This window comes from Colobus angolensis, unplaced genomic scaffold (genome assembly GCF_000951035.1).
Source record: "Colobus angolensis palliatus isolate OR3802 unplaced genomic scaffold, Cang.pa_1.0 Scaffold102, whole genome shotgun sequence".
Lineage (NCBI taxonomy): Eukaryota > Metazoa > Chordata > Mammalia > Primates > Cercopithecidae > Colobus > Colobus angolensis.
In genome coordinates this window covers 6,201,757-6,228,492 of record NW_012111142.1, presented here as the reverse complement: position 1 = coordinate 6,228,492, position 26,736 = coordinate 6,201,757, and the positions used below count along the sequence as shown (strand labels likewise).

Here is a 26,736-nt window from a genome sequence, read left to right as displayed (position 1 = left end):
GAGGAGGATGAGAAGAAGAAGGAAGCAGAGGGACGTAGTATGCACCAAGATCCAGAAGTATGAGGGCACCCCTTTGGCTGCAGAATACCAAGTATACTATAGTATAGAGTATGCTGAAATGGAAGTGTGAGAGATCTATGTGGGGACAAAGTTTTTGAGGGCCTTAAACATCATTTAAAAGAATTTGGAATTTTTATCCTTAAGGTACTAGCTTGTAAACAGAAACTTTGGAGGCAGTGAGGTTAATGAACCAGAGGACAGGGCTGTTGTAAGAGACCTTGAAGACCAGAACTGACGCAATTCCAAGGCAGTATCAATGGAACAAGAGGGGACATTAAACAAATAAAAAATAGGCTGATGAACAGTGATGGGGTTTTTTAACGTGTGGGCATTATTTAGCTCTCTGAAGCAAGAGTGCACTGGACAATCACGGCATGGCACAGTTCAACAGAAATAAGCAGAATCTATGTGTCAGGAGGGTTGAGTGTAAGTCTCAAATCTGCCCTTGCCAGTTATGTCACTTCTACAAGTCACCTCTTTAAACCTCACTTTTTAATATAGGTGCGAAGAGCAAGATTCATGCTTTTTCTTCTACTAATATATCCACTTTTATATGGCAAAATTTTCCTATTACTGAAGTGGTATTGCTGGAATAAATGTGATCACAAATAGAAAGTACTTAATTCATTAATTTATTCACTTACCATTTATTGAATTCTTTTTTCTGGCAACAATGGGCTATCCTCTTGGTCCCCCAAAATAAAAAGTTGGTGAAAATTAAATGTATCCACATATACAACTCACAAACAAACCTGAATGAAGGCACCAGAGAGCTACTAAAGGACATGAAGGGGCCAAGATCAAAAGAGAAGCCTAGAGAGCTGGGTTCAACATTTCCACCCTTTTATACGCTGAGCATTTGCTCATTTGCTGAGATTTGGACTCAACATTTCCACCATTTTATAATACACTCTGAGCATTTGCTGTGTTGAAACCTGCAACTCAAAGGCCCAGAAGCTAAACACCAATTTGGGCAGTCTGCAGGCTGGAAGTATAAATATTTGAGTTTGGACATCAGTGAAGAAGGAGAATAGTAGTAAATCCTCTAGGTGTTAGTTGGGACCCTGAGAGTAAGTATAAACTAAAAATAGACAAGCCTTACAAAGGCCGAAGCCTGGGTTTGAATTAAATTAACATCTGATTAAATTCAGATCATCTATCCCTACTTGAGCTAACTGCAAGAAGCAAGGTTATATCCTTCCTTGAGATAGGTAACATAATCAAAAGCTCAAGTTATAACTAAAAGGTTTCATATATAATGGCTGCATTCAACAGAAAATAAGCATGTAAAATATGAACAACTTCGAAAATCAAGAGTAAAAACAAACCCACAGAAAAATCCGTATGCTGGTGGTATTTGACATGAACTCTAACATACCTGTGATTAATATGATCAAGAAATTATAGGAGAAGATGGAGAATTCAGCAGAGATCTGGGAAGTAGAAAAAGAAATGGGAATTCTAGAATTGAAACTAATAATTGAGATTAAGAACTGAGTAGATGTAGTCAAGTCAACAGCATACAATATAATTGAAAAGAGAATTAGGGAACTGAAACATAGATCTGAAAAAAATATTTATTCTACAGCCAATATGCAAAAGGATGGAAAATACATGAAATACACAAACAAGTATGAGATATATGGAGCATGGTAAAGGTGTCTAACAAAGGTGTACTTGGAGTCCAAGAATGAGAGAAGAGAGATAATAAATCATACATAGAAGCTATATTTGAAGGGATATTGGCCAAAAGTTTTTCAAAACTTATAAAAGAACTCAAGTGAGTTATTTTAACTTTTGAATAATCAATTAATGCAATTCCATATTAAAAGGATACAAGAGAAAAATTATGTTAACAGTTGTTTACAAGTGCTTTTGATACAACTTAGCACATATTCATGATTTTTTTAAAAAAATCATGGCAAACTAGGAGTAGAAAGAACTTATTTTGATTAAGGATAGCAACAAAGAAAAAAACCTAATGCAAATATCATACTTAATGGTGAATTATTAAAAATGTTCCAATTCTTACCACTTTTATTCCACAGGGCCTACCCTGTGCAACAAGTCAAGAAAAATAAATTAAAAATATAAGAATTAGAAAGAAATCAAGCTAACATCATAGATGATACAATTATACACATATAGAATATTAAAAGAATCAATAGATAAAATATTAAAATTAATAAGTAATTTAGCAAGGTTGCTATTGCAGAAAGTCAATACAAAACTCAATTTCTGTAATCCAGAAGCAACCATTTAGAAAATAATAATTTTAAAATAGCATGATTTACAATAAAATAAAAATATTAAGTATTAAGTAGGAATGAAGATGTGTAAGGCAACTATGCAGAAAGCTATAAAACACTGAGAAAAACTAAAGAAGTCATAAATAAATCAAGGGATATATGATGTTCATTGATTGGAAAACAGTATTATAAATGTCACAGTTTCTTCCCGGTTGTTCTAGAGATTAAATGTACTCCAGTTCAAAATTCTAGCAGATTTGTGTATGAGAGGATAGAAATTGGTAGACATCCTAAAACTTGCATGGAAAGGATAAGACAATCTTGGAAAAGAACAAAGTTGGGAAAACTCCCTAATGGCAGATATCAGAACTTATTATAAAGTAATTAAGAATGGTATTGAGGCAAGGACAGACAAGTAACCTAGAGGAAAACAGATTAAAGAGCCCAGAAACAAACTCACACATGTATGGGGAGTTAATTTGTGGCAAAGGTGCCGTTGCCAGAGCTGTAAGAAAACAATGTATTTTTCAGTGAAATAGTGCCCTGCTGATTGGTTATCAGTATGACAGATATTGAATTTTGGCCCCTCTCCTTATACTATACATACAAATACATTCCGAACAGATTAAAGACTTAAGTATGAAATGTAAAAAAATAAAGTTCCTAAAAGACAAGGTCTTCATGATCTTGAGACAGACAATTTTCCTAAATAGGACATTAATACAAGTACAACCATAAAGAAAAGAATTGGTAAATAAGACTATGTTGAAATAAGAAACTTCTTTTCATCAAAAGCTGCCTTTAAAAGAATGAGAATGCAAGCCACAAAGTGGAAGGAAATAGTTTCAATGCATGTAACAAAAGATGTGTATCCAGAGTATACAAAGAATTTCAACACATTAAAGAGAAAAGAACAATTATGCTGACAGAACGATGGTTAAATATGTGTATATATATGTGTGTATAAATGTGTACATATATATGTATATTTCAGCGGCTTTGCAGAAAAGAGGATATACAAATCGACGATAAGATATGAAAAATTTTCCAGCCTTGTTAGTCATTAGGAAAGTCCAAATTAAAACCATACTGTGATATCACTCCACACCCCGCAGGTTGGCTAAAATCAAAAGGTTTGATAATGCCAAGTATTGATGGTGATATGAAACACCTGAAATGCTGAAGCACTGCTGTGGAAATATGACCACACTTTGGGAAAGAGTTTCGCAGTATCTTGATAGGCTGTGATTCAGCAGTCCTGTTCTTAGACATATATCCAACAGAAATGTGTACCAGAAAAAAATACATATATAATAATACACATAAAACCATTATTTGCAATAGGCAAAAACTGCAAACAAACCCCCAGTTCCCATCAATAGTGGAATTCATCAATTTTTGGTATATTCGTAGAGTGGAGGATCATAGAGCAACAAAAATGGACAAAGTATTGCTACATGCAGCAGTGTGGTTGAATCTCACAAACATGGGTGACTGAAGCTGGCACAAAGAAGATACACTGAATGGTTTAAAAATTAAGCGAATCCTGTGGTCTAGACATCTGGACAGTGGTTATCTCTGGTAAGGCATGGTATTTGGAAAAGGACATGAAGAGATTTATTCTTGATCTGGATAGGTGTGTTTACTTTGTAAGAATCCACTAAATTCTATACTTAAAATTTGTAGCTTTCTAATGTAGGTTATACTTCATTGATAAAGTTTATTAAAAATATCAAAGGCTCTGGGCAGCCCTGTTCTAGGCACTGGAAATGCAGACATGAGTATGAAATAACCTGGCTGTGAAGAATGGAGAGGAGGAGGTGAGTGGTAATTAACAGGCAATTAGAGAAGGAGTTTGTTAGAAATGAAGTCAGGGTGTGTCACTTTATACGTCAGCACACAAAGGAGCAACTCCCAACTCAACACACTTCCTGCCTATATTAGGTGCTTCATAAATGTTAAATTCTACACCCACTTTGCTATACTCATAATCATAAGTAATCAAGAAAGTGAAAAATTATGTTAAGAATCCTCTTTTTTTAGTGCACAATCCATGTTAGTGATAGTGGTAGCAAGTAGGTTTTTTGTTTGTTTGTTTTTGATATCTTTTAACAGTGAGCCTTCCTCAAACAATGTATTAGATAGAATTGCCACTTACTCAGCTGAAATTAGTTAATCAGTGATTATTTTCTCCATGGAATGTTAATACATTGAGTTTCTCTTGTATATATAACCAGGGATTCTGAGCCTCTTTCATCTCTGCCTTGGGCCACACAGCCCCATAGAAAGATGATGGAAGGGAGAAGAAGGGAAGAACATCTGCCAGCCTGCCAGAATTTTGGCTGTAGATTGGCAGGCAGACAGCTGAATGGAGGCAGGATATGGACAATGAAAAGGACCGTCTAACTTGAAGGCACAGTTTCCACCGACAGCACAGCAGGTGCTGCCAGGCCTGTGCAGAGCTGGAAATCCTGGCAAGATGGCAGCTGCTCCATCTTGTCTGGCCCAGTTACTGCCTGTGGCCCATGCTGACGGGAGTTTGGGGAGTTACCATTCCAAAGAACTCACAAGAAAACAGGACTGACTTGGACATGTTCCAGGTTTGCCTAATGGTACTTCAGAATGGTGGATTGAATGTTATTTGAAAAATCATTTTAAAATTATTTCCTTTGAAATGCAGAATTTAATAGGAGAAAAAGCAGAAGAAGAATGAAAAATAATATGGATATACAGAGTATGTCCAACAGAAATATGTACTTGAGTGTACCAAAAATATGTACAGGGATACAGATAACACCATTTCAGCAGCTTAATGGTTAGAAAAAAGGTATGATTTCAGGAGCCAGACTACCTAAGTTTTTATTCCATGCTGTCACCTACTGTCTTTGTGATCATGTGTCAGTTACTGAACATGCTGAGTCCAAATGGGTATCATCATAGCAGTTGTTAGAATTAAAGAAGTTAATTTACCTAAAGCACTCAAAACAGCACCTGGCCTGGGTAAATACTACACAACTACTAGCTGCTGCTGCTGCTAACAGTTAAGCAGTTTTTGTAGCTGGGAGTCAGCAGCCACAGCCAGGGTGGAGGAGATCCTTCTAATCATAAGGTCAGAGGAAAGAGGGCTTCAGTAAAGAACTTTCTTAGGCCCATACAGCAGGAATTACTTCTTGCCAGAAGACTGGTTTGTCCTCGGTTGAAACCATGATTAGTCTGCCTCTGCCATGTCCTTGGCTCCTCAGGAGATTATAAACTCTTTGAGGACAGAGATTACCTTTTTTTCAAGTATTATTTCCCCGGCAGTGCTGAGCACAGTGCCTGATGTAAAGTCATGCTCTGTAAATGTTTACTGAATTGAATCCTTCTAAACAGAGGAGGGAGATACTATTAATGAGGGCTGAACATGTGACAGCAGTGTTCTTTCAAGCCAAGATTATATGTATGTTCTTTCCTTTTTTTTTTTTTTTTTTTTTGAGATGGAGTTTCACTCTTATTGCCCAGGCTGAAGTGCAACGGCGTGGTCTTGGCTCACTGCAACCTCCGCCTCCCGGGTTCAAGCAATTCTCCTGTCTCAGCCTCCCGAGTAGCTGGGATTACAGGCATACATCACCACGCCCGCCTACTTTTGTATTTTTAGTAGAGATGGGGTTTCTCCATGTTGGTCAGGCTGGTCTCGAGCCCCCAACCTCAGTTGAGCCACCTGCCTTGGCCTCCCAAAGTGCTGGGATTACAGGCATGAGCCACCACACCTAGCTTTTTTTACTTTTAAATCATTTCCCTTTTAGAGATGGGATGTCAGATGCCCAAAAAATTCAGGTCATTTGCGTGAGGTCATGTAAGTGGTGATATCTGGAAGTGTCTCCCTCAAAGCCAGTGCCCTTCCTCACAGGCACCCATTCCCTAAGGCACCTAGGATGGGCACAGAGAAAGGAGAACCAAGCCTGGCTGAGGCTGCTGTCCAGAGAAGGTGGGCAGGTGTCAAGAGCAGGTGCAGAGGTGGAGAGGAGAGCTAAATCTTGTCCTCGGTAGAAGCAGAGATGTCATTCCAACTGCAGGTTTCGAAAAATGTCAGTGCATACCTCATGAGATTTTCTGTAATTCATTTCTACTGTCATCTTCTACACTATTTATTTACCTAAGCTCTTGTTGTCTTTGAAACTATGTCAGCCACATGTCATTCATTGTGCTGCAACCCTGGGCTTTTTATCCTGCTTAGGGTTTGCTTTGGTTTTGCTTGTTTTCTCTCCCCAGCTGCTCTGCCTATCACTTAATTCTCTGAGCCCTCTGGCCTGAGTCTTATCTGGCAGTAGGGGTCACCTTACAATCCCATCTCCAGTCTCCTAGGAAAGGTGGCAGGGGAGGGATCAACATCCAGCTTCAGGATCTATTTGTCTTTTTGGTCTTATTGTCTGAAGCTTGGGTCAAGGATAAATTAATCAGTCTAGATGTGGGAGAGCTCTCTAACCCTCCCCAGGGAAAGTCCTAGCCTTTATAGAAACTTGGCCCTGGTTTTGGCTCTCAGAGTTAATTCCAAGCTGTGAAGAATCTGTCAATGTTCAACTAACCCCAACAAAACCTTTGGAAGTTTCTGTTGCAACCGAAACTCCTATCATGGGAGGTGGTACTGAGCTTGGCATCAGAGGTTGGAGAGAGAAGAGAGCTAGCCTGCTAATTAATATTTTTGTTTTTCTTAAATTTCAGGCTTTTTTTAAGTTTAAACATCCTAAGTAACCTGTCCTGTCATTTCCCATCTCTTTCCCATCTCTTTCCTGGTGTTTTCCTGAAGCATCTCACTGGTTTGTTTTATGTTTTTGAGGGGATTATCTGGGGTGCTGATTACTTTCCCTAACTTCAAAGAGCCTTTGAATAATTTTATGAATGAGACTGTTTGTCTAGGGGCAAGAGAAGGTTGCTGAAGGCAACCTAGTCCTGCTTTCTCCTAAGAGAAATTTACACTAACATTTGTTTAGTAGTGCGTATATCCCAAGTACAAGGCTCTTGCCTTACACCTAGGATGAACAACTATTCCAGTTTGCCCCAGGATAAGCTGGGGGATTTCTTTGGGTCCTGGACTGTAAATATAGTATAGAGGAGGAGAGTTATCTTTTCTTCTGTCTCTCCTAGGGTCATAGCTGGGGCCCTTTTAACAAAAGATAGATTAACAAGAGAGAAGCATACACATTTATGTAATATGTTTTATGTGACATGGGAGCTATCATATGGAAATGCAGACCCAGAGGAACAGTTAAATGCGAGTATTTTTATGTTAGGCTTGATGAACGGTAGACAGACATCGAAAAATATGATAGGGCAAGAAGGGCATGATTTAATGATAATAAACTGGGGAACTTAGCAAGGCCTGTTAGTGCAGATCCATCCCTGTGATCCTTCATCTCCAGACATAAGGGTGGTGCTTTCCTTTGAGTACAGGGAGGGCACCTCTCATGTGAGGGTCTTATGACCTGCTTCAGGGGACAGTCAGAAAATCCTTCCTAGGTTTAATGACCTGCTTTAGGGGAGAATGGTGGGGGAAAGGTAAAAACGACCTCTATGCCTCTATGATTTTCTCAGATACCTTCAGCTTAAACTATTAAAAATACTAACATGCCATATTTTGGGGTAGCATGTCCTGAACCCCATCAAGTGCAGATGCCAGGAGAAATGACCCTGTAAAGGAAATGCCGTTATTTTCACCTTACAAGTGAGAAAAGGGGGGTTGGAAGAGGTGTGTTGCCTTACAGAAGTTTGCACAGGAAACTGGTGATGAGAAAGAATCAAATACAGATCTGTCAGACTTCAGACCCAGAACTTTACACCAACCAGTTTCTTCAGAATGCAAAGTTCCGTCTCCTTCAGACTGTGTAGCTCAACAATTTTGTTCCATCTGGCTATTTCTCTCTACTGTGTGTTTGACTTTGTCTATTTTGTCTCAGGGTGTACTTGAAAGCCTTTCCCTCCCCACCTTCCTTCCCTAATAGCTGATATACTTCTGCCTCACCTGCTTTAGGAGCTCCTGCCTCCAACCATCCAAATGAGGTCGGGGACTGGGGCTCCTTTCTTCTATTAGACTATTCAGATCTGAGTCACTGGTCACTCCCATAATGTCTCATAAATGTCTGCCTGTGTATCTTTCCATCACTGCTAGACTGGGATCTTGTAAAATACAAGGAAACAACTTTCATCTTTAGATTTCCAGCACCCAGCATAGTTCCTGGCTTATAATTGGGGATCAGTAAATAGCTGTTGAATTAATCAATTTATAAATTTTCAGGAAGCATTTGTGCGCTTTCAAGTCACAGTATTCGATCTATTTAAGGACTGATTCCATAAGATGCATTCGTGGTGCTTAGGCCAGTTCTCTTAATTTTGTTTCTGTTTTTAATTTTTACAAAGTAATTTTTGTGAGTTAATTTGGCTGTTTGGATCAGATTTCAGCCTGATACTTTACCATGCCTAATGTCTGAGAATGAGAAGTCATCTTGTCTGAAGTCATAGATGATAATATCCAAGTAATCTAGAGGCTGTACTGAGGTTAGGAAGAAAGGAATTTCTGAAATCAAGTTTTTGCTTTGTCTTCACTGTGGATTTTTCTAGTTTTCTCTAAGTCTCAGATTTCCAAGCTATACATATTAGCCTACCTTTGAGATCCGATCTTTCTGGGTAGAAAGGAGAAACAGAGGAATGAGACCCAGTTACTGGAAAGTCTGTTCTTTGTTCTCTCCACTCCTCCCAATACAGCCTGCCTCTTGAATTGGTTTCTGATTGCTCTAAGTCATGGAAGAGTGTGGCATGAAGACAGAAATGATGAATGCCATTCCAAGTTAAATTGCAGCATGCATGGTGCTGCATGTAATTGTGGCTTTTCGTGAAGTAAACAGATTTTGGTTTATTCTTAATGTTTAAAATGCTAGCCTGGGTTATGCCTACTACCTGGTACCTCATTTTCCTTATTCCCCTGGGCCCCCAATTATTTTGTCATCAGTTGTATAGTCAAGGACAGAAAACAGATGTTCCAGTCAATCTAAGTAAACCCAAATAACTCTGGCAAAGCACTCACCGTGCTGAAAGCAAATGAACTGTTAGGCCAAGCCTTGCTATTAACACCAAAGACTGGAAGTTGTCGGCAGTAACAACAAAAATGGTGAAAATATATTGAGTAAACTGTCCCAGACATTGTTCCACTCAGTTAATCTTCATGATAGCCCTATAAGCTACATTCTATCATCATTTCAATTTTATAGATCAGGAGACTGAGACACTGGAAGCTTAAGTGATTTGACCTACTTGCCAGACTTGAAACCAAGCAGTCTAGTTCCAGGGCCCTTTCTTTGAACCATTACGCCCTAACTAGTTCATATATCTAGTAAATGTCTGTTTACATCTCATGTAGACAAAGACCTTTCCTATTATCTTTCTCACTCCGCAGAGGGTGGGAGGGTTGCGGGGGAGGGGGCAGTGGCAGTGTCAAGGTGTGTAAAATTTCTCTGTTGGCTTAAATCATGGGATTAGTTTTTTAAAGTAAACCTACTTTAGGATTTAGTTGGAGTAAGTTCTAGACCACATTTCTTTTAAGGTCAAAGTAATACTTTATGAAACATTGGGATTACCTTTTTGACTTTTTTTTTTTTCGAGATGGAGTCTCGCTCTGTGGCCCATGCTAGAGTGCAGTGGCACAATCTCAGTTCACTGCATCCTCCACCTCCTGAGGTCAAACGATTCTCCTGCCTCAGCCCCCAAGTAGCTGGGACTACAGGCGCATGCCACCATGCCCGGCTAATTTTTGTATTTATAGTAGAGATGGGGTTTCACCATATTAGCCAGGCTGGTCTCGAACTCCTGACCTCATGATCCACCCACCTAGGCCTCCCAAAGTGCTGAGATTACAGGCATGAGCCACCACTCCTGGCCACCTTTTAGACTATTTTACTCCCCTTCATTTGCTAGGCTTGAGGTTAACCCTTTGGGTTTGCTTTAGTGGCATTTTGACAGTAAGTCCTGAAAAAGATCTGAGTTCAGCTATGCTATTGTCTGGGAATACTTAGAGTTCTTGTAAGCAGTTGAAAAGAAAGGAACTAGCTTCTGTGAATTCCACGAGATAATGTAGGATAAGATAGAGTTAGAGTCAGGTAGATCTGGGTGTGATATAGTCCCACCCCCAGATCCCCCGCAATTTAGCAGTGTGGGACCTTGTAGAAGTTGCTTGAAAAACTTTACTCTCTTCTTCTCTATTTGTAAATCAATGTGATAATAACTACCTTGCAATATCATTGTGGGAATCAAATATGATAATATTTGCAAAGTGTCCAGCACAAAGCAATCTCCCAGTAATCGAGGATCTTAGAACCTTTAGTCTTTACCAGTGATTTTTGACAAGGTATGTTGTGAGGCTCCAGTAATTACATTTATTACCCATGAGTGGCCACTCAAAACCCATCAATATTTTTCACCTTTATTCATATTTAAGACACGGAGCCTTTGTTAGTGATTAAATGTGCTATTGTTACCTAGAAAATGTCTTGTGCTTTACTAGTATGTGACTTCTGCCACACACATTCATTCATTCATTCATTCATTCATTCATTCATTCATCAACAACACCAAAAAATAGTGAGCCACTGCAGTGTGAAGACTTGCCCTGGCCTCCATTTGCTTATAGTGTAGTAGAGGGATTTGTTTGTGTTGTCTGTGCAAACACATAAACTACAGTTACAGTGGTAGAATCTGTAGAGGGTCAGGAGATGGGCTACAAAGGAAGGAGGCTTGGTCAGTTCTGCTGGGCTGGGGTGTTTTGGGGATGTGGAGAGATGTGATCAGGAAAGACTTCTGATGCTGCAACTGAGTCTTCAAAATGGAATCCATGTTCCCTAGGATTGTTATAGGATGAGGTGTATTGGTGGAAAGGATATGCTAGGCAGAGGGAGCACAGTAAACAAATGCTTAGTGTCAAGGACCACCAAATCACATTCAGGAATAAAGAGAAAAGATCCCACCCGTATGGAGCCCTGCTTGTGCCAGGCACTTCTGTAGGTCCTGGATGGAGTAGCTCCCATTTATTGAGTACTGGTGTGTTCCACCTAATTCTCACCGCAACTTTGTGGGTAAGTATTGCTATCCAGATTCTTCAGATATGGAAATTGAAGTTCTAAGGGATCAAGGCATTTTTGCCCAAGGGGATGAAAGAGGGATTCAAGCCTAACTCTGAAGAAGTAGATAAACAACAAAAACAGCAGTAACAATAATAAAAATAATAAAAACAGCAAAGATTCATATAGTACTAGGCATGTTTTAACCTGTACCGTTCAATATAATATCCACTAGCTATATGTTGCTACTTGAATGTGAATTAATTAAAATAGAATAAAAAGTTCAGTCCTCAGTTGTACTAGCCACATTTTCAGGGCTCAATTGCCACATGTGTCTGGTATCTACTGTATTGGACAGTACAAATATAGAACATTTCCATCACAGAATGCTCTTATTAGCACTGTTATAGGTACTTTACACCTCTATTAACATATATATAATTTTTATAATCTGTGAGGAGGATGCTATTCCTATTGTAGAGATGTGGAAATCGAGGCATAAAGAAGATAAGAAACATAAAGAAGATAAGAAATCACATGATGAATGAGTCCTTATTTTTAAACACTGTGCCATAATACTAACCCAATATGTTATGTTCTGTATAACATAAATGAATGTTAGTCAAAACAATGGACTTCAGTGTCTGCTTGTATGTAGTCTGGTGTTAGGTCTTCTGCAGAGAACATGTCTTTGATATGATTGTTATCCTTCCAGGAGCATGCAGTTGTCAGTTTGCATACATAAAGCTGGTGGTCACTAGGGAGCCTTCTCTGGAGACCTTCCTCTCCGGGAACTCCAGAAACCTCCCAGCCAGCTTTGGCAAGAAACTCACTGGATGGGATTCATCAGTCAGTTCATTAATCCAAATAGTTGAATCAAGAGTCTCAAACTGATATAGTCTTAAGTGTGTTCAAAACCCTTCTTATCCTTTTTGATACTTCAGAGAAGGTGCCTGAGGTTATTTCAAGAGAGTCTTTTTCAAGATGCCAACACATCAGATTCAGAGACTGAAAATCCTAGTTGAGTCCAACTTCTACCTCTAAGTCACTAAATAAACTCAACTAAATTACTTCACCTTTCTGAAATTCAGTTTCTTCAGTTGTGAACTGGAAATAAAATACACATATCACAGGATTTTCTAAGGACTAAATTGAAGGTTACAGTATTTGAGGATACTTTGCAAGCTATAAAGTACTTTATATGGCTATAAAGTGGGAGATAATTATAACACAAATGCAAGAACTCAGGATGTTTTTCTTCTATATAACCCTGTAAGCTTTCAAAACTGCCACAGTGTGATAAATTATAGGAAAACGTACTCTTAATCATAACATTTGCAAAGTCTCTTTTTTATTTTACATAAATATAGTAGGTACTCAGTGCTTGGGTGGAAGTATTGTTGGTTGGATGAATGGGAGAGACGAAGGGAGACAGCATATTAAAGTAAATAAGAGAGCTGTTCATGAAGTTTTAAATGTTCCTTTTTTACCATTCTTTTTAAACATTGCTTGATATGAACTATGTGTGTTACACTGAGGGGTGGGAGGCATTTAGTTCGTTGAGTTAGCCTGTTTTTCTGCTATTTGTTTTTTAATTCAACAAACATTTATTGAGCAACTGCCATCATTTGGGCATTGTGCAAGTTTCAGGGAAAACACAATTGATGATGTCACCATTTTTTTATGCCTGTTTTCTTCAGCTGCTACTTTTGCTCCTTAAACAATTTGAGGATTGCAGAATAAACTGACCCTGGTATGGTCATATGAAGGGCCCCAGTGGTATTGAGGGCTGCACTTGTGTCAAAATCACATCTTGTGAATTGTTTCCTGATGTACATGTGCAGCCTGTGATTCCTCTATGGATCGCAAAATATGTTTCTCCAGAAAGAAGAAAGCTCCTCCCACCTTTTCTTGCTTTTCCCTGTTTGTCTCTGAACCTCTTTTCTCGGGGACAGCCCACCAAAACACTGTGTGGCCAAAGAAAAAATAAGATATGTCAGCTCTCTGACTCAAGTGGTCTTGCAGTGAACATCAGCTATGCATGGCTGCTGAATGGGGGTGGACATTAGGCACAGCGTAGAGAACCTCTCTTGAGGGGAAATCAGGCTAGTCCCGCCCAACATATATAATTTTAGGTAAGGAGACACCTCAGCTCGTATTTTAGGATAAGCTCTGTGTATATACTGAGAATGGCTGAGGAAGGACCTCCATTTGTAATTCATTTCTCTCATTGTGGAGGTGAGAGAACCAGTTCAGACTTTTAGGCTATTTGTGGCAGAATTGGGGCTGAAACTCTGTTTTTCTAACTCTTAGCCCATGGCTGTCACTGTGTTTCATGGTGAACTAGCACTTCCAAGTATGTTTTCATTATATAAGACAATTATAACATCGTAAAGTGAGGAGTATAGAAAGAATATAAGCTTTGGAGTCAGTCAGAACATGGTCAAATCCTGGCACTGCTTCTTAAATCCGTGTGGCCTTGGGCAAGTTACCTGAACACTCTGTTCTTCTGCTTCTGCATCTATTAAGAGGAAGAAAGAATGTTTACCTTTTATGGATGTTGCAAAGATTAAATGAGAGAACATTCAAAGAGCTCAGCACAGTACCCAGCCTATCTTTGATGTTGATATGTTTACTAGAAAGGAAGAAAGAATCTAATTGTCTCTTGAGAGGGGGTTCAGATGAGGATGATAATGATGGTGATGCTGGTGGTGGTGGAGAGAGTGATGGCGGTAGTGATGATGGTGGCAGAGCTACCATTAAACATCTCTTTTTAAGTATTTCTGCAATATCACAACAACCATTTGATGTTGTTATTTTCCTCATTTTATAGCAGATCCTTCTGTCTCCAAATTCCACCCTTTTCTCATAATAGCACACTAGTTTTCAGGTTCTAAGTCTAGATATAGCAACAATGAATCTGCCAACCCAAGAAGAAACAAATGAATATTTCGTACAAATTTCTGGTTCCTTCATTTTAATTCCCTTCTAGTATTGAATGACCCTGTAACATTAACTTTACCTGTACTTTATGTGTGTGCAACCGGTAAATGTGGGTGATTCTCAGGAATTCCTTGAACCTATTTATGATACTGTGGACCAGCTGTGGCCAACTCCTTTTTTGTCAAGGATCTCAGAATCAATGTATTTAAGATTCCAATATTTTGAGATGTACAGATAAGTAAACATTGACTGCCCGGCTGTTGGATTTTTATCTTAGAGAAAAACCTGTGAGTCTTGGTGGCGAAGAACCAGCACTTTGGAATCAGATTACCTGAATGTGAATCACAGCCCTATTCCTTGTGAGCTGCGTGACCCTGATGAAGTTACTACTCATTTCTAAGCTTCGGTTTTCTTACCCATAAAATGAGGATAATACTAATACCAATCACATTAGGTTGTTGTAAGAATAAAATGAGACGTGTATAGAAAGAGCATGTAAAAAGAGCTCACTTAAAATGAGTTCATATCTTGGGTTATTCTAGTACAAAAGCCTTTGTGCCCTGAATGGAGAACCGTATCACTCAGGATCCATCCAGCAAAACATAAACCACTCTAAGTGTTTAAAAAACAGGCAATTTAATACCCAAAAATGGTGATCCTGATGATGGAGGAGCTGAGAAGAGTACATTCCCTATGAAGCAATTCAGAGATCAGTGAAATGGAAATGGCTACCATCCCCAGGCTGGAGGGACTAAGAAGAGAGGTGGTGTTCCCATAGTCTAAAGGCAGGGGACACCAGCAGATGCTGGAGCCATAGCAGCCCTGTCAGCAGAGCCCGAGTGGTGGAGGGGAAACAGCTGCTGCCTGGCACAGAAGAGAAGTAAATAGGCTCTTGCTTCCCCTTTCCTCCAGGCCCAGATCTTCCAGCAGGGCCAAACTTGGCTGACTTGAGTCTGGGAACTGCTGCCTGCAGGGGCAGCCCCACAATACTGAGCAGAGCAGGGGACTTGATCTGAAAACACATAGGCCAAGGATTCTTGTAGGCAAAAGTCTCAGACCTTTATTGCCTGGTTGTGGATATCTAACTACTGTGTGATAACTAACACAGAAAGTTTGAAAGAGTCTTACTTCCCCCTGCTGCTAGACCTCTGAACAATAGCAGAGGTTCACAGGTTGTTGTGCCCCAGAAGGTAGAATTTGGAAAAAGCAGTGGAAAACCCTCGAAAGCTGTAAGAGCCCTGTCTCTGGCCTTTTTCTCACATTACTTTCTAGCAAGGGCTGCTGCTGAGGAGCCAGTGCCTTCAGTATCTGGGGATTTGTGGCCTGATGAGACATTCCTACCCTGCTCTTTACCTGGCTAACTTCTGCAGAATTGAGTATAGACTGAACTTCCTTGGGCCCCTATAGGTGGGTTAGCTGCCCTTGTGGCCCCTCCTGTGATATACTGATTTCCCTGCACTGAAATGCTCCATTTAGGCTTCCCTCTCCTTCCCACCAGACTGTGAGCAGGGACTTGTCTTCTTCATCCTTGCATCCCCAAGCACTTGTACTCCTACTTCCTGCACTGAGCTAGCTACTGTGGTAGGTCCTGGGCTAAGCATTTGAGTAAGAGTACCAGCCCCTAGCAACTTTTATTATAGAAGGAAGGCAGATGGGATATGTGATGTTTCAAAATTACCAGTGTATTTTGTGCTAGGGAAGTCCAGTGCATGACACTATTTAACAGGGAGAATCATCTGTCCTAGAGCATCAGGGAAGCCCTGTCAATAGGAACTGGCCTGACAGAGAGGTTGGGGGGATGGCATTCCAGGCAGAGGGAAGAGCAAATGTGAAGGTCTTGAGGTGGGAAAGAGCGTCGAGGATTAGAGATTGAGAACAAACGTAGCATTGCGTGGGAGCTGATGAGGTCAGCAGGAGCTGTTCTCTCCTGTGTCCCAGTCTCTGCGTCCTGCCTGAGCACTTTCTTCCCCCAGCTTTGTGTTGTAGTTCTGCACGTCTGCATGTTTGTGGCTTTCACATTACACTTAGTATATATCGTTTTGTGCATAGAAGGGACTTGTTGGATAATTGAGCAAGTGAATACAATTCCAGACCCTAAACAGTCTTCCTAGCTTTCTTGTCATATTTGTAACGTCAGTTGCCCTGCAAGTATCAAGGAATACGAGCCCTATGGGGAAGAAGCCTGAATTTCTACCATTTATGGGAAACCCTCTGCTATTTGGCATTCTGTTACTAGGAACTCGCTCTCAGTCATCTCCTTCACACTTGGAGTTCTACGATAAGTAGTAATAAGAATGGTGACCTAGGGATGCCAAAAAGATTCAGTCATCAGACAGTTCCTTTGCTTTGACTTCTTTGGGATTGAGATGTGATGTGTTAAACCAGATTCCATTTGGCTGTGCTCCTTCCTAGCAGTGTGGCCTTGGGCAAGTCAGTTAACCTCTGCAGACTTTAGTTTCTCCTCTGATGTCTAGCATTATTAATATCTATGATGGGGTTAAAATGAGACCATGTATGCAAATATGTAGCATAGTGCCTGGTATTTAGTGAGCACAAAATAACTGATAGCTGCTGCTTTTGCTATGACAATTACAATTGCTGCCATTATTATAATGTTGGGTGCCATACATTGACCAGAACAAAGCAAAAACCAAGCAGGGTTCTGAGTTCTCCCATGCAGGCAAGTATGCCCTTTGGGTTTCTGCTTGAGACTGCCCTACACACAGGACTCTTCCTCCATGTTGTTTGACTATGAAAAAGAAGATTTGTTAATGCTTGTTTTTAGCTATCTCTCCCTCTTTTTTATGTGTTAAAGAGGATTTGTTTTTGTTTTCCTTTCTCACAGGAGTGATTGGGGCAGATGTGAAAGGGCACGGCCTTGTCTGTGAGGGGCAGCCAGTGACGTCACGGCTGGCTGTCATCTGTGGAACGTCTTCTTGTCACATGGGGGTGAGTCCACTGAGCACAAAGGCAAAGCCACCACACAGCAGCTGCAGCCTGGAAGAAGACCCAGAGTGCTGGCTCCTTCACCCCTTCACTTCTTTCCTCTCTTCCCTTCCTGCCCCTTGTGCTTTGTCTAGCCAGAAGCTCAGCTCCCCACTCCACCTCCCTTGCTTACATTTGCTGGATCTTTTTCCAGGGGCCAAATTCTTAGTAAGCATGAAAAGGATTGAGTGCTCCGTTTGACGTCACCCTGGCCAAAGAGCCCAGGCATGAATGGTGACATCTGATCCTAAGGTGACAAAGTCTAGCTCCCCCAGACTGATCTGTCTCTAATGGGTGGGGGGGTCTTCTCTGCCAAGAGTGTCTGTTTTCCTTGGCCAGGGAACTCTCTCTCAATCAATATAAATCCATCTCCCTGGGAGCATCCTGATGATCTATAGAATTAGACTGCATATCATGACTTCAAAAGAACACTGATAAGCAATTTTCACTTTGTTAATTTTTCTCCATGAATTAGTGGAAAGGCTTTCTCCAAGATTGCAGTTAAAATTTAGTGCCTGCCCTAAAATTTATATCTTCTTTAAATGCATGAGTCTGAAAGCATTCCATTCCGATAAGTACCCATTTCTACCATATTTTTATTTAAAAGTCATTACTCTGTTAAACTTAAATCGACGACTCTTTGGAATTTTCCCAGATAAGTGAAATAGAGGAAAGAGTGGGGGAGGAGCAGGGAGATGAGCAGAGATTAGAGCGGGACACAGCCCAGGGCAGAATCAAAGCAGCTATGGAGGAAATTATGTGGGATGTGAAACTGTTTTTCAACTGTGGGGACCCCTGAGCCTCTCTACCATCAGATATTCTGGTTCAGTGAATATAAATATATGTACTTATTTGTCAATCCCTGCTCTTGTGCTAAACTGTGGATATAAGAATGACATTGGCTCTCCCATTGATGAGATGAAGTTATAACAGGTATTAGAATATAATGCGAGGCCCCCCAATGTAGATACAAATTGATCTCATGATACTAAGCATCTGTCACGTGCCAAGCAATATGCCAGGTATTCTTGCACATGGCATCCCCTTTTGTATGGCTGAGGGAGCCAGCCTGAGTGGTTTCCAGTCCCACTTCCTCAGTTTACTAAGTGTTGGCCTTTGGGCAAGGTACTTAAACTCTCTGGGCCCAAGATTCCTTATCTCCTCTCATATGTGGAGAGCGACAGCACCTGTCAGAGTGCTGCAAGAATTAAATGAGGTAATACTAAGTGTTCCACGTGCAGTAAGCACATCCCAAGAGCTCACTCTTAATCGCTAGGACTGTTGTTGTTACTGAGCAGAAAGCAAACAGTGACTGACTCTGCCTGGGAGGGTGCAGGGTGATAGAATCTTCTTGAGATGACATTCCTGCTGGACTTTAAGGAAATAGATTTCCTTCTGTTTGTCAGGGTTCTGGGCAGTCTTAAATGGAATTTGTCTAAGTTTTTAAATTGTAGCATATTTGCCTGGGCACAGTGGCTCACGCCCGTAATCCCAGCAGTTTCGGAGGCCAAAGTGGGTGGATCACCTGAGACCAAGAGTTCAAAACCAACCTGGCCAACATGGTGAAATCCCGTCTCTACTACAAATACAAAAAATTAGCCAGGCATGGTGGCAGGCACCTGTAATCCCAGCTACGTGGGAGGCTGAGGCAGGAGAATTGCTTGAACCCAGAAGGCAGAGGTTGCAGTGAGCCGAGATTGTGCCGTTGCACTCCAGCCTGGGCAACAAGAGCAAAATTCCATCTCAAAAATAATAATAATAATTGCAGCATATTTCTTCTGCTCAGCAGCCCTTTTGTAAGGCTCAGCTGTCCCTGAAGGGAGAGATGTGCAGAGGCCTGAGGCCTCTTTAAGCCAGAAGGCACCAGCCCAGGAGCCAGCCCTTCTTTCCCTTGATATGAGTCTACACTTGTTAGATTGTCTTCACTGAATATTGATTTAATCCTGTTTAAATTATCTCTTATTTTCACACGGATGCATCTAATCAGGCTTCTCCTGGGAGATCTGAATTTCAGGCATTTTTATCCCACTCAATTCAGATTTCCTAACAGAAGCAAATCTAAGTGGATGCAAGCGTCTCTGTGACGGCCTGCTTCTCAGTCTTACTGTCTCTTAATGGAGATGAGACTGTCTTTCCCTACCCATTTATTTTACACATTTGGGACCTAAAGCATGGAAAAGTCCGGTAATTTTCCCAAAGTCACAACAAGCTTTGAAGTTCTGGAGCTAAGAACTCAAATCTAACTCTGATTCCAAAGCTCTTACTCCTCCTTTCCTCCCTGAATTGTGCATGAGTATGATGTACCCATAGAGGAATGGTGAGAGCATGGGCTTTTACATCGTCCAGAGGCAAGCTTGAACATCTGCTCATGCACGTTTTGGCCCTCTGACCTGAGTAAGCTACTTAACTTCTCTGAGCCTCAGATTCTTCATCCATCAAATTGGGGATAATGATGCCAGTCTCACAGGGTTGTTGAGTAACATGCAGTATGTAGATTTGTACCTAGCACACAGCAGACACTCAAAAATGGTGGAGATTGTTATTAAACTTTCCTAGTGATGTCAACGGCTCACATTAAGCAACTGTTTGGGCTTTAACAAGTTTGATGGGCAGCTGCAGTTGGTTGCCATGAATGAGGGCCATAAAATGCCAGTTTATGATGACCGTGTTGGGCTAGAAATACAGTCCCCACCCCCAACGTGCTTTGTACTTGGGGGTGGGAAGGGACCCTCTGGGCCAAGGGGATTAATCATCAGCTTTAATGTTGTGTCATGAGGGCGAGACTGTGGTCATGCTGGCATGGGAAAGTGTCTTTGATCTCCTCAGGTGCTGGGAGCCCAGCAACAATAACACCTTTGTTAGGTCTAGGTGAGGTGCAGGTCTGAGGAAACACTCCCAGGGAGACTCAAGGACCCCCTTTGTTGTGGTTCTGGCAAATAAAACCGCCAGTGTGAGGAAAAATTTACCAAACAGAACACAGGGACCAAAGGGGGCTGTGGGTTTTTCAAAAAGTGGTTTTCAGCATGATCTGAAGGATCCTCTTTCTTCCCGTCTGCTCACTTCTGATGTTTCCAATTTAGTAGATTGAGACAAAATTCCCAGGAACATTTTGTGCTCGATCCAGGTTACCTCTTTCTAAATCACCCAAAAAGAATAAATGAATGAACGAATGACCACATAAGTGAGTATTGGTAAATACTTAGAAGCTTCCTACCTCCAGGTTCCTGTTGCTTCCAGGAATCTGGAGAAAAAGCCTGAGGTTGAACATAAGACATATTAATAAGGCCTTTGATATTTTAGAAAATAAAAGCATGGCTGCACATTTATCTTCTTTGTGGATGATTTAATTAACAGGGGGGAAACTGCCGTTCTTTTTTTAACTCCATGAAAGCAGAGCTGCTTGTTCAGAGTTAATTACTACCAAGTCACCAAAACCCCAGATAATACACAGCAGGGGTTAGCCAGAGGTTGAAAAGTCATGGGGTAAGATAGAACTGATCCTTACCATTGCACCAGCACCCTTTTCTTGAGCCGTCAAGTTGGGTTGTAACTTGGCAGCTTGTCTTCCAGTTAGCATGTCAGATGGGGAGAGGACCCTGGGGGGTCGGGGTAGGGAGAAACACTGAGGAGGTAAGATTTGAGCAGAGCAATACTTGAAGAGAGCTGGGAACTACATCTGCGTCTTAAATCGCTCAGAACTGAAGCTTTTTCAGTCTTAATGTAGAGATGGTGATTCTCTATCATTGAATGGATGTGGAGACTCAAAAGACATAGGCTCATACGCTGCCCCCGCTATTTACTGTGTGAATTTAGGCAGGATGCTTCATCTTTCACTGCCTCAGTTTCTGCATCTGTTAAATGTGAGCGATAGTATTTACCCATAAAGTTTTGTTCAGGTTCAAATTAGACCGTCTTTGTAAATGACTTGGCACTGTACCTGGCACAAAATACCAAATATGATATTGTTATTAAAAATGAGTCGTTAATCATGCATGAACAATCCATGTGATTATGGATTAGAATTAGAGACATCAGTATGAACTTAGTTTAACATAGATGCAGATGGATGCATATAGACATAGTTATGGATATATATACATATACAAGTTAGTAAATACATATTTATTTCCTGGCTCTGTTAGCTGAGATGGCCTTGAAATAAGGACACCCCAAGAGCTAGTTTTTACCAGCACGTAGCATCCAGATCATAGTGTCTAATACCATTATCCAATACAAAGAACCAGAACTCCTTGGAGAAATGGTTGATTTTAGGATTGAGATAGGAAATATACAAGATGAGCTTGGCGCATTTGCAGTGCCAGAAAGTTAGGAAGTTCTCAAAAAAAAAAAAAAAAAAAAAGATGAGAATATGTCACAGGGAGCCAACTGCAGGAGCTCCTAGTGGCCACAACTGGAACAATTTAGCAGTAAAATAAAGTATTATGAATTATAACCCAAAATACAACATAAATATCCATAAGACCATACTGACATAAATTATTTTGAATAAATAAATAAATGAAAAGAAGAGACACATCTCCTATACAGAAGAATTCCAAATAATTTATGTAAATGTTCCACCATCAAGGAGATAGAGCATAACTTTCCACTCCTTAAGTGTGGACTGCACCTAGCGACTTCCTTCCACAAAATATGGTATAGAAAATGGGGGAAGAGTAATTTTACATTGGAGAAATATGAGAAACACTCAGTCGTCCAGGTGACAAGGGTCAACATCAACAACGATAAGTCATGTTGATAGTATGTACCCTTGATATGATGTAATGAAAATGACACTTTGTTGTGTTCATCCCCAAATCCTATAAGCCCAGTCTTATTACCAGGAAAACACCAAATGGATCTTAGTTGAGGGATATTCTGTAAAATACTTGACCAGTATTTCTCAAAACTGTCATCCAGGTCATCAAAAAAACAGGGAAAGTCAGAGAAACTATCATAGCCAAGAGGAGCCTAAAGAGACATAATAACTAAATGTAATGTGGTATCCTGAATGGGATCCTGGAGCAGGGAAAGAACATTGGGTAAAATCTAAGGAAATCTGAATAAAGTATGGTCTTCAGTTCATGATAATATATCAGTGTCATTCACTGTGACATATATACTTGACAGAAGATATTAATGATAGGAGAAATATAACTTTGTGTGAGGCATATACGATCTTTACAACCATCTTACGTTGTAAAAGTATTCTAAAATTTAAAATTTATTTTTAAAATATTCATTAACTATTCACTCATAAAGAAAACTTTTTTTTTTTTTATTTACCTGGCTAAGTGCTAAAAGTCTTCAATAAGATAAAATGTTTAAAGTATAATAATAAAAAAAAAAAGATAAAATGTCTGCTGGGTGCGGTGGCTCAGGCCTGTAATCCTAGCACTTTGGGAGGCCGAAGCAGGTGAATCATGAGGTTAGGAGATCGAGACCATCCTGGCTAACACAGTGAAACCCTGTCTCTACTAAAAATACAAAAAAGTTAGCCAGGCGTTGTGGCGGGCGCCTGTAGTCCCAGCTACTGGGGAGGTTGAGGCAGGAGAATGGCATGAACCTGGGAGGCGGAGCTGTCAGTGAGCCGAGATCGCGCCACTGTACTCCAGCCTGGGTGACAGAAGGAGACTCCGTTTCAAAAAAAACTGTCATGCCTGCCTTCATAGAGCCCAGGCACATTGAGAAAGACAAAAAAAGGAGATATACTGCAATACAAAGTGGTAACTACTATAGTCAATGCATGGCTAGAGTATGGTGGAAATAGGAAGAAGGGGCTATCTCAAGTTCTGGGTGGATGAGGAGGTTTTCCTATAGGAAGAGATATTTGCAGGATCATGGCTTCCCCGTCCCCACTGGGACAATGTTCCTGCCAGCCCAGTTTCTGTAGTAGGCCCTTTCCTCAGTCTTCTCCATTTTGTTTTTCTTTGCTGTGTCCACAAAGCCTCACAGATGACTTCCCCTGAGGCCTGAGCAGTATGTGGGTGTGTATGAGCCCTTTGGGAGGGCACCACAGGGAGACAGGACAGCCATGTAACATGAACTGATGGTCTTCTGTTACTAGCTGAGAAGAGTGGGCAAGTGAGACCAGTTTCTCTGTCATGGTCTCTTTAACAAGTGACATTGGCAGAAGTTACCAAAGGGGTGGAGTGGGACAGGATTCCACATGGTACAGTGGACCACTGTTACACCTAACAATGAAAGCGCTGAGGTGCTGCTCAGAAAGTGCCCGGCTTCCTCTTCGTTTAACGGGACCTGTTGTTGTCAGCCCTCTAGGAACCATCATTCTCAGGACGCTCTCTGTGTCAGGACTAGCTCTCAGATTGCAAGTTTTGAAAACAAACTATATGCTGGGCATTGGTTTGGCGAGGAGAGGGTTGATGTGGTTCAGTGGACAATGAGAAACAGACTGTGCGCTCAAGAAGCTCAAGGTAGCTCGTTCCTCAAGACATTTGAGAAACATTATAGAAACATTGTGCTGGACTGAGTATGTTTAATATCTCTGATCCCAGGCAGTAGCACCCCAGCCTCAGTCCTCATGAGGAGATAAACAGTAATACTACTCGCTACCATCTGTTGACCGCAGACAGTGTACTAAGCACCTTACTAAACTTTGTATCATGTAAACAGCTCAACAATCATATGAAGTAGGTGCCATTACTGTCCCTCATTTTACAAGTTAGGAGACTGAGGCAAAGAGTGATTGAGTGGGTCATACAATGTTTAGGAAGGCAAAACTTTGAGCCCTCTGGAAGGCTGACCCAGAGTCCTTCCTCCTCCCTTTCAGCTGAATAGCTTCCCTCAAAGGCCTGGAGGAAAGGCAGAGAGCAGACACAGTTAAAAGGGGCAAACATGAGCAAATGTTTGAACAGATATGTCACCAAAGGAGAGATTTGAATGAAAAGCACTGATCATTAGGGAAATGCAAATTAAAAGCACAGTTAAGATCCTCTACTACTCCTACTCATCTTAGAATGGCTGAAGTGGTGGTGAAGATATGAGGAACTGTAGCTCTCACACGCCACTGGTGGAAATGTAAAATGATGCAACCATTTTGGAAAATGGTTTAGCAGTTACAAAGTTAACGTATTCCTACTAGGTGATCTAGCCATTCCACTCTTATAAAAGCATATGTCCATACAAAAATTTGTACAGTAATGTTGATACCAGCAAGTAAAGCTTTGTAATAGTCCAACACTGGAAACAACTCAGATATCTTTCAAGAGTGAAAAGATCAACTCTTGGTGTATCAAGAGAACGAAATACTACTAAGCAGTAAAAGGGAATAAACCATAATATAAGATACAGCATGGATTAATCACACAAAATAGTTATGCTGGCAGGTAGATTTCCCCCTAAAGGCTTTTGTTCCTGACCTTCTGAGATGCCTTGTTTCACCTGACTTTGCGCTGTTCCTGGTGGGCTTCCAGAATCATGGGACAGGATATCCCTGCCTGGCTTTTATAGAAATGGAATGTCTGGATCACAGGGTAGAAGTAAGTTTTTAAAAACTGCCAAACTGTTTTCCATAGTCGTTGCACCAGAAAAAAATGCAAACTTTCTTGAATAAAAAATAGTTCAATTATTTAAAAGTCTTGCAAAACCAAACAAATATATAGTGACAAAAAGCAGATCAGTAGTTGCCTGGAATCATGAAATGGGCACAACGAGGGTCAGGAGAGTAGGATCAAAAAGGGGCACAAGGAAAGATTTGGGTATGTTTAGCTTGATTGTGAGCATATCTTCACTGCTGTATGCTATGTCAAAACTTTCCAAATCAGACATCTTAAATTTGTGTAGTTTATTGAAAGCTAATAGCTCAATAATGCTTTTAAAAAACAGAAAAAAATCCATTTTGTATCTGGAGACTTTACTGAAGTTGCTTATCAGCCTAAGGAGTTTTGGAGCTGAGACGATGGGGTTTTCTAAATATACAGTTATGTCATCTGCAAACAGAGATGGCTTGACTTCCTCTCTTCCTATTTGAATACCCTTTATTTCTTTCTCTTCCCTGATTGCCCTGGCCAGAACTTCCAATACTATGTTGAATAGGAGGGGTGAGAGAGGGCATCCTTGTCTTGTGCTGGTTTTCAAAGGGAATGCTTCCAGTTTTTGCCCACTCAGTATGATATTGGCTGTGAGTTTGTCATAAATAGCTCTTCTTATTTTGAGATACATTCCTTCAATACCTAGTTTATTGAGTGTTTTTAGCATGACGGGGCGTTGAATTTTATCGAAGGCCTTTTCTGTATCTATTGAGATAATCATGTGGTTTTTGTCATTGGTTCTGTTTATGTGATGGGTTACATCAATAATAGAGAGTCAAATCATGAGTTAACTCTCATTCACAATTGCTACAAAAAGAATAAAATACCTAGGAATACAACTTACAACAGATGTGAAGGATCTCTTCAAGGAGAACTGCAAACCACTGCTCAAGGACATAAGAGAGGACACAAACAAATGGAAAAACATTCCATGTTCATGGATAGAGAGAATCAATATCGTGAAAATGGCCATAGTGCCCAAAGTAATTTGTAGAGTCAGTGCTATTCCCATCAAACTACCATTGACTTTCTTCACAGAATTAGAAAAATCTACTTTAAATTTCATATGGAACCAAAAAAAAAAAAAACCCTGAATAGCCAAGAAAATCCTAAGGAAAAAGAACAAAGCTAGAGGCATCACGCTGCCTGACTTCAAACTATATTACAAGGCTACAGTAAGCAAAACAATATGGTACTGGTACCAAAAGAGATATATAGGCCCATGGAACAGAACAGAGGCCTTAGAAATAACACCACACATCTACAACCATCTGATCATTGACAAACCTGACAAAAACAAGGAATGGGGAAAGGATTCCTTATTTAATAAATGGTGTTGGCAAAACTGGCTAGCCATATGCAGAAAACTGAAACTGAGCCCCTTCCTTACACCTTATATAAAAATTAACTCAAGATGGATTAAAGATTTAAATGTAAAACCTAAAACGATAAAAACCCTAGAAGAAAACCTAGGCAATACCATTCAGGACATAGGCATGGGTAAAGGCTTCATGACTAAAACACCAAAAGCAATGGCAACAAAAGCCAAAATTGACAAATGGGATGTAATTAAACTAAAGAGCTTCTGCACAGCCAAAGAAACTATCATTAGAGTGCACAGGCAACCTACAAATTGCGAGAAAAATTTTACAATCTCTCCATCTGACAGCTGTTCAGAAATCAGTTAGGGAGCCTGTGGCCTTAGTGTCTTTGGGCTCTAACCACAGAAAAGCCACCTTTCAGACCATACCATGTTCTTAGAGCTGTGTTCTCTGGGTAATGTCTATAACAGCACTCTACAGCTTCCTCAGAACACCAAGGAAAACATTCCCCAGAGGCAAAGGGCGTGGCCTGGGCGGGGCGGGG

The 26,736-nt window shown here is 40.6% G+C and overlaps 1 protein-coding gene across 4 annotated transcripts in view; it reads left to right on the top strand.

The window, feature by feature from the left end:
• FGGY (FGGY carbohydrate kinase domain containing) overlaps positions 1–26,736 on the top strand; it is a 441,241-nt gene that overhangs the window by 221,793 nt on the left and 192,712 nt on the right. For 3 of the 4 annotated variants that reach the window (XM_011941258.1, XM_011941249.1, XM_011941265.1), the window contains one exon: positions 17,181–17,284. In XM_011941258.1, coding sequence (XP_011796648.1) covers positions 17,181–17,284 — 104 coding nt within the window. Of the gene's footprint in view, positions 1–16,981; positions 17,016–17,180; positions 17,285–26,736 lie in introns of those variants that run through there. The other variant, XM_011941273.1, reaches the window with a different exon arrangement.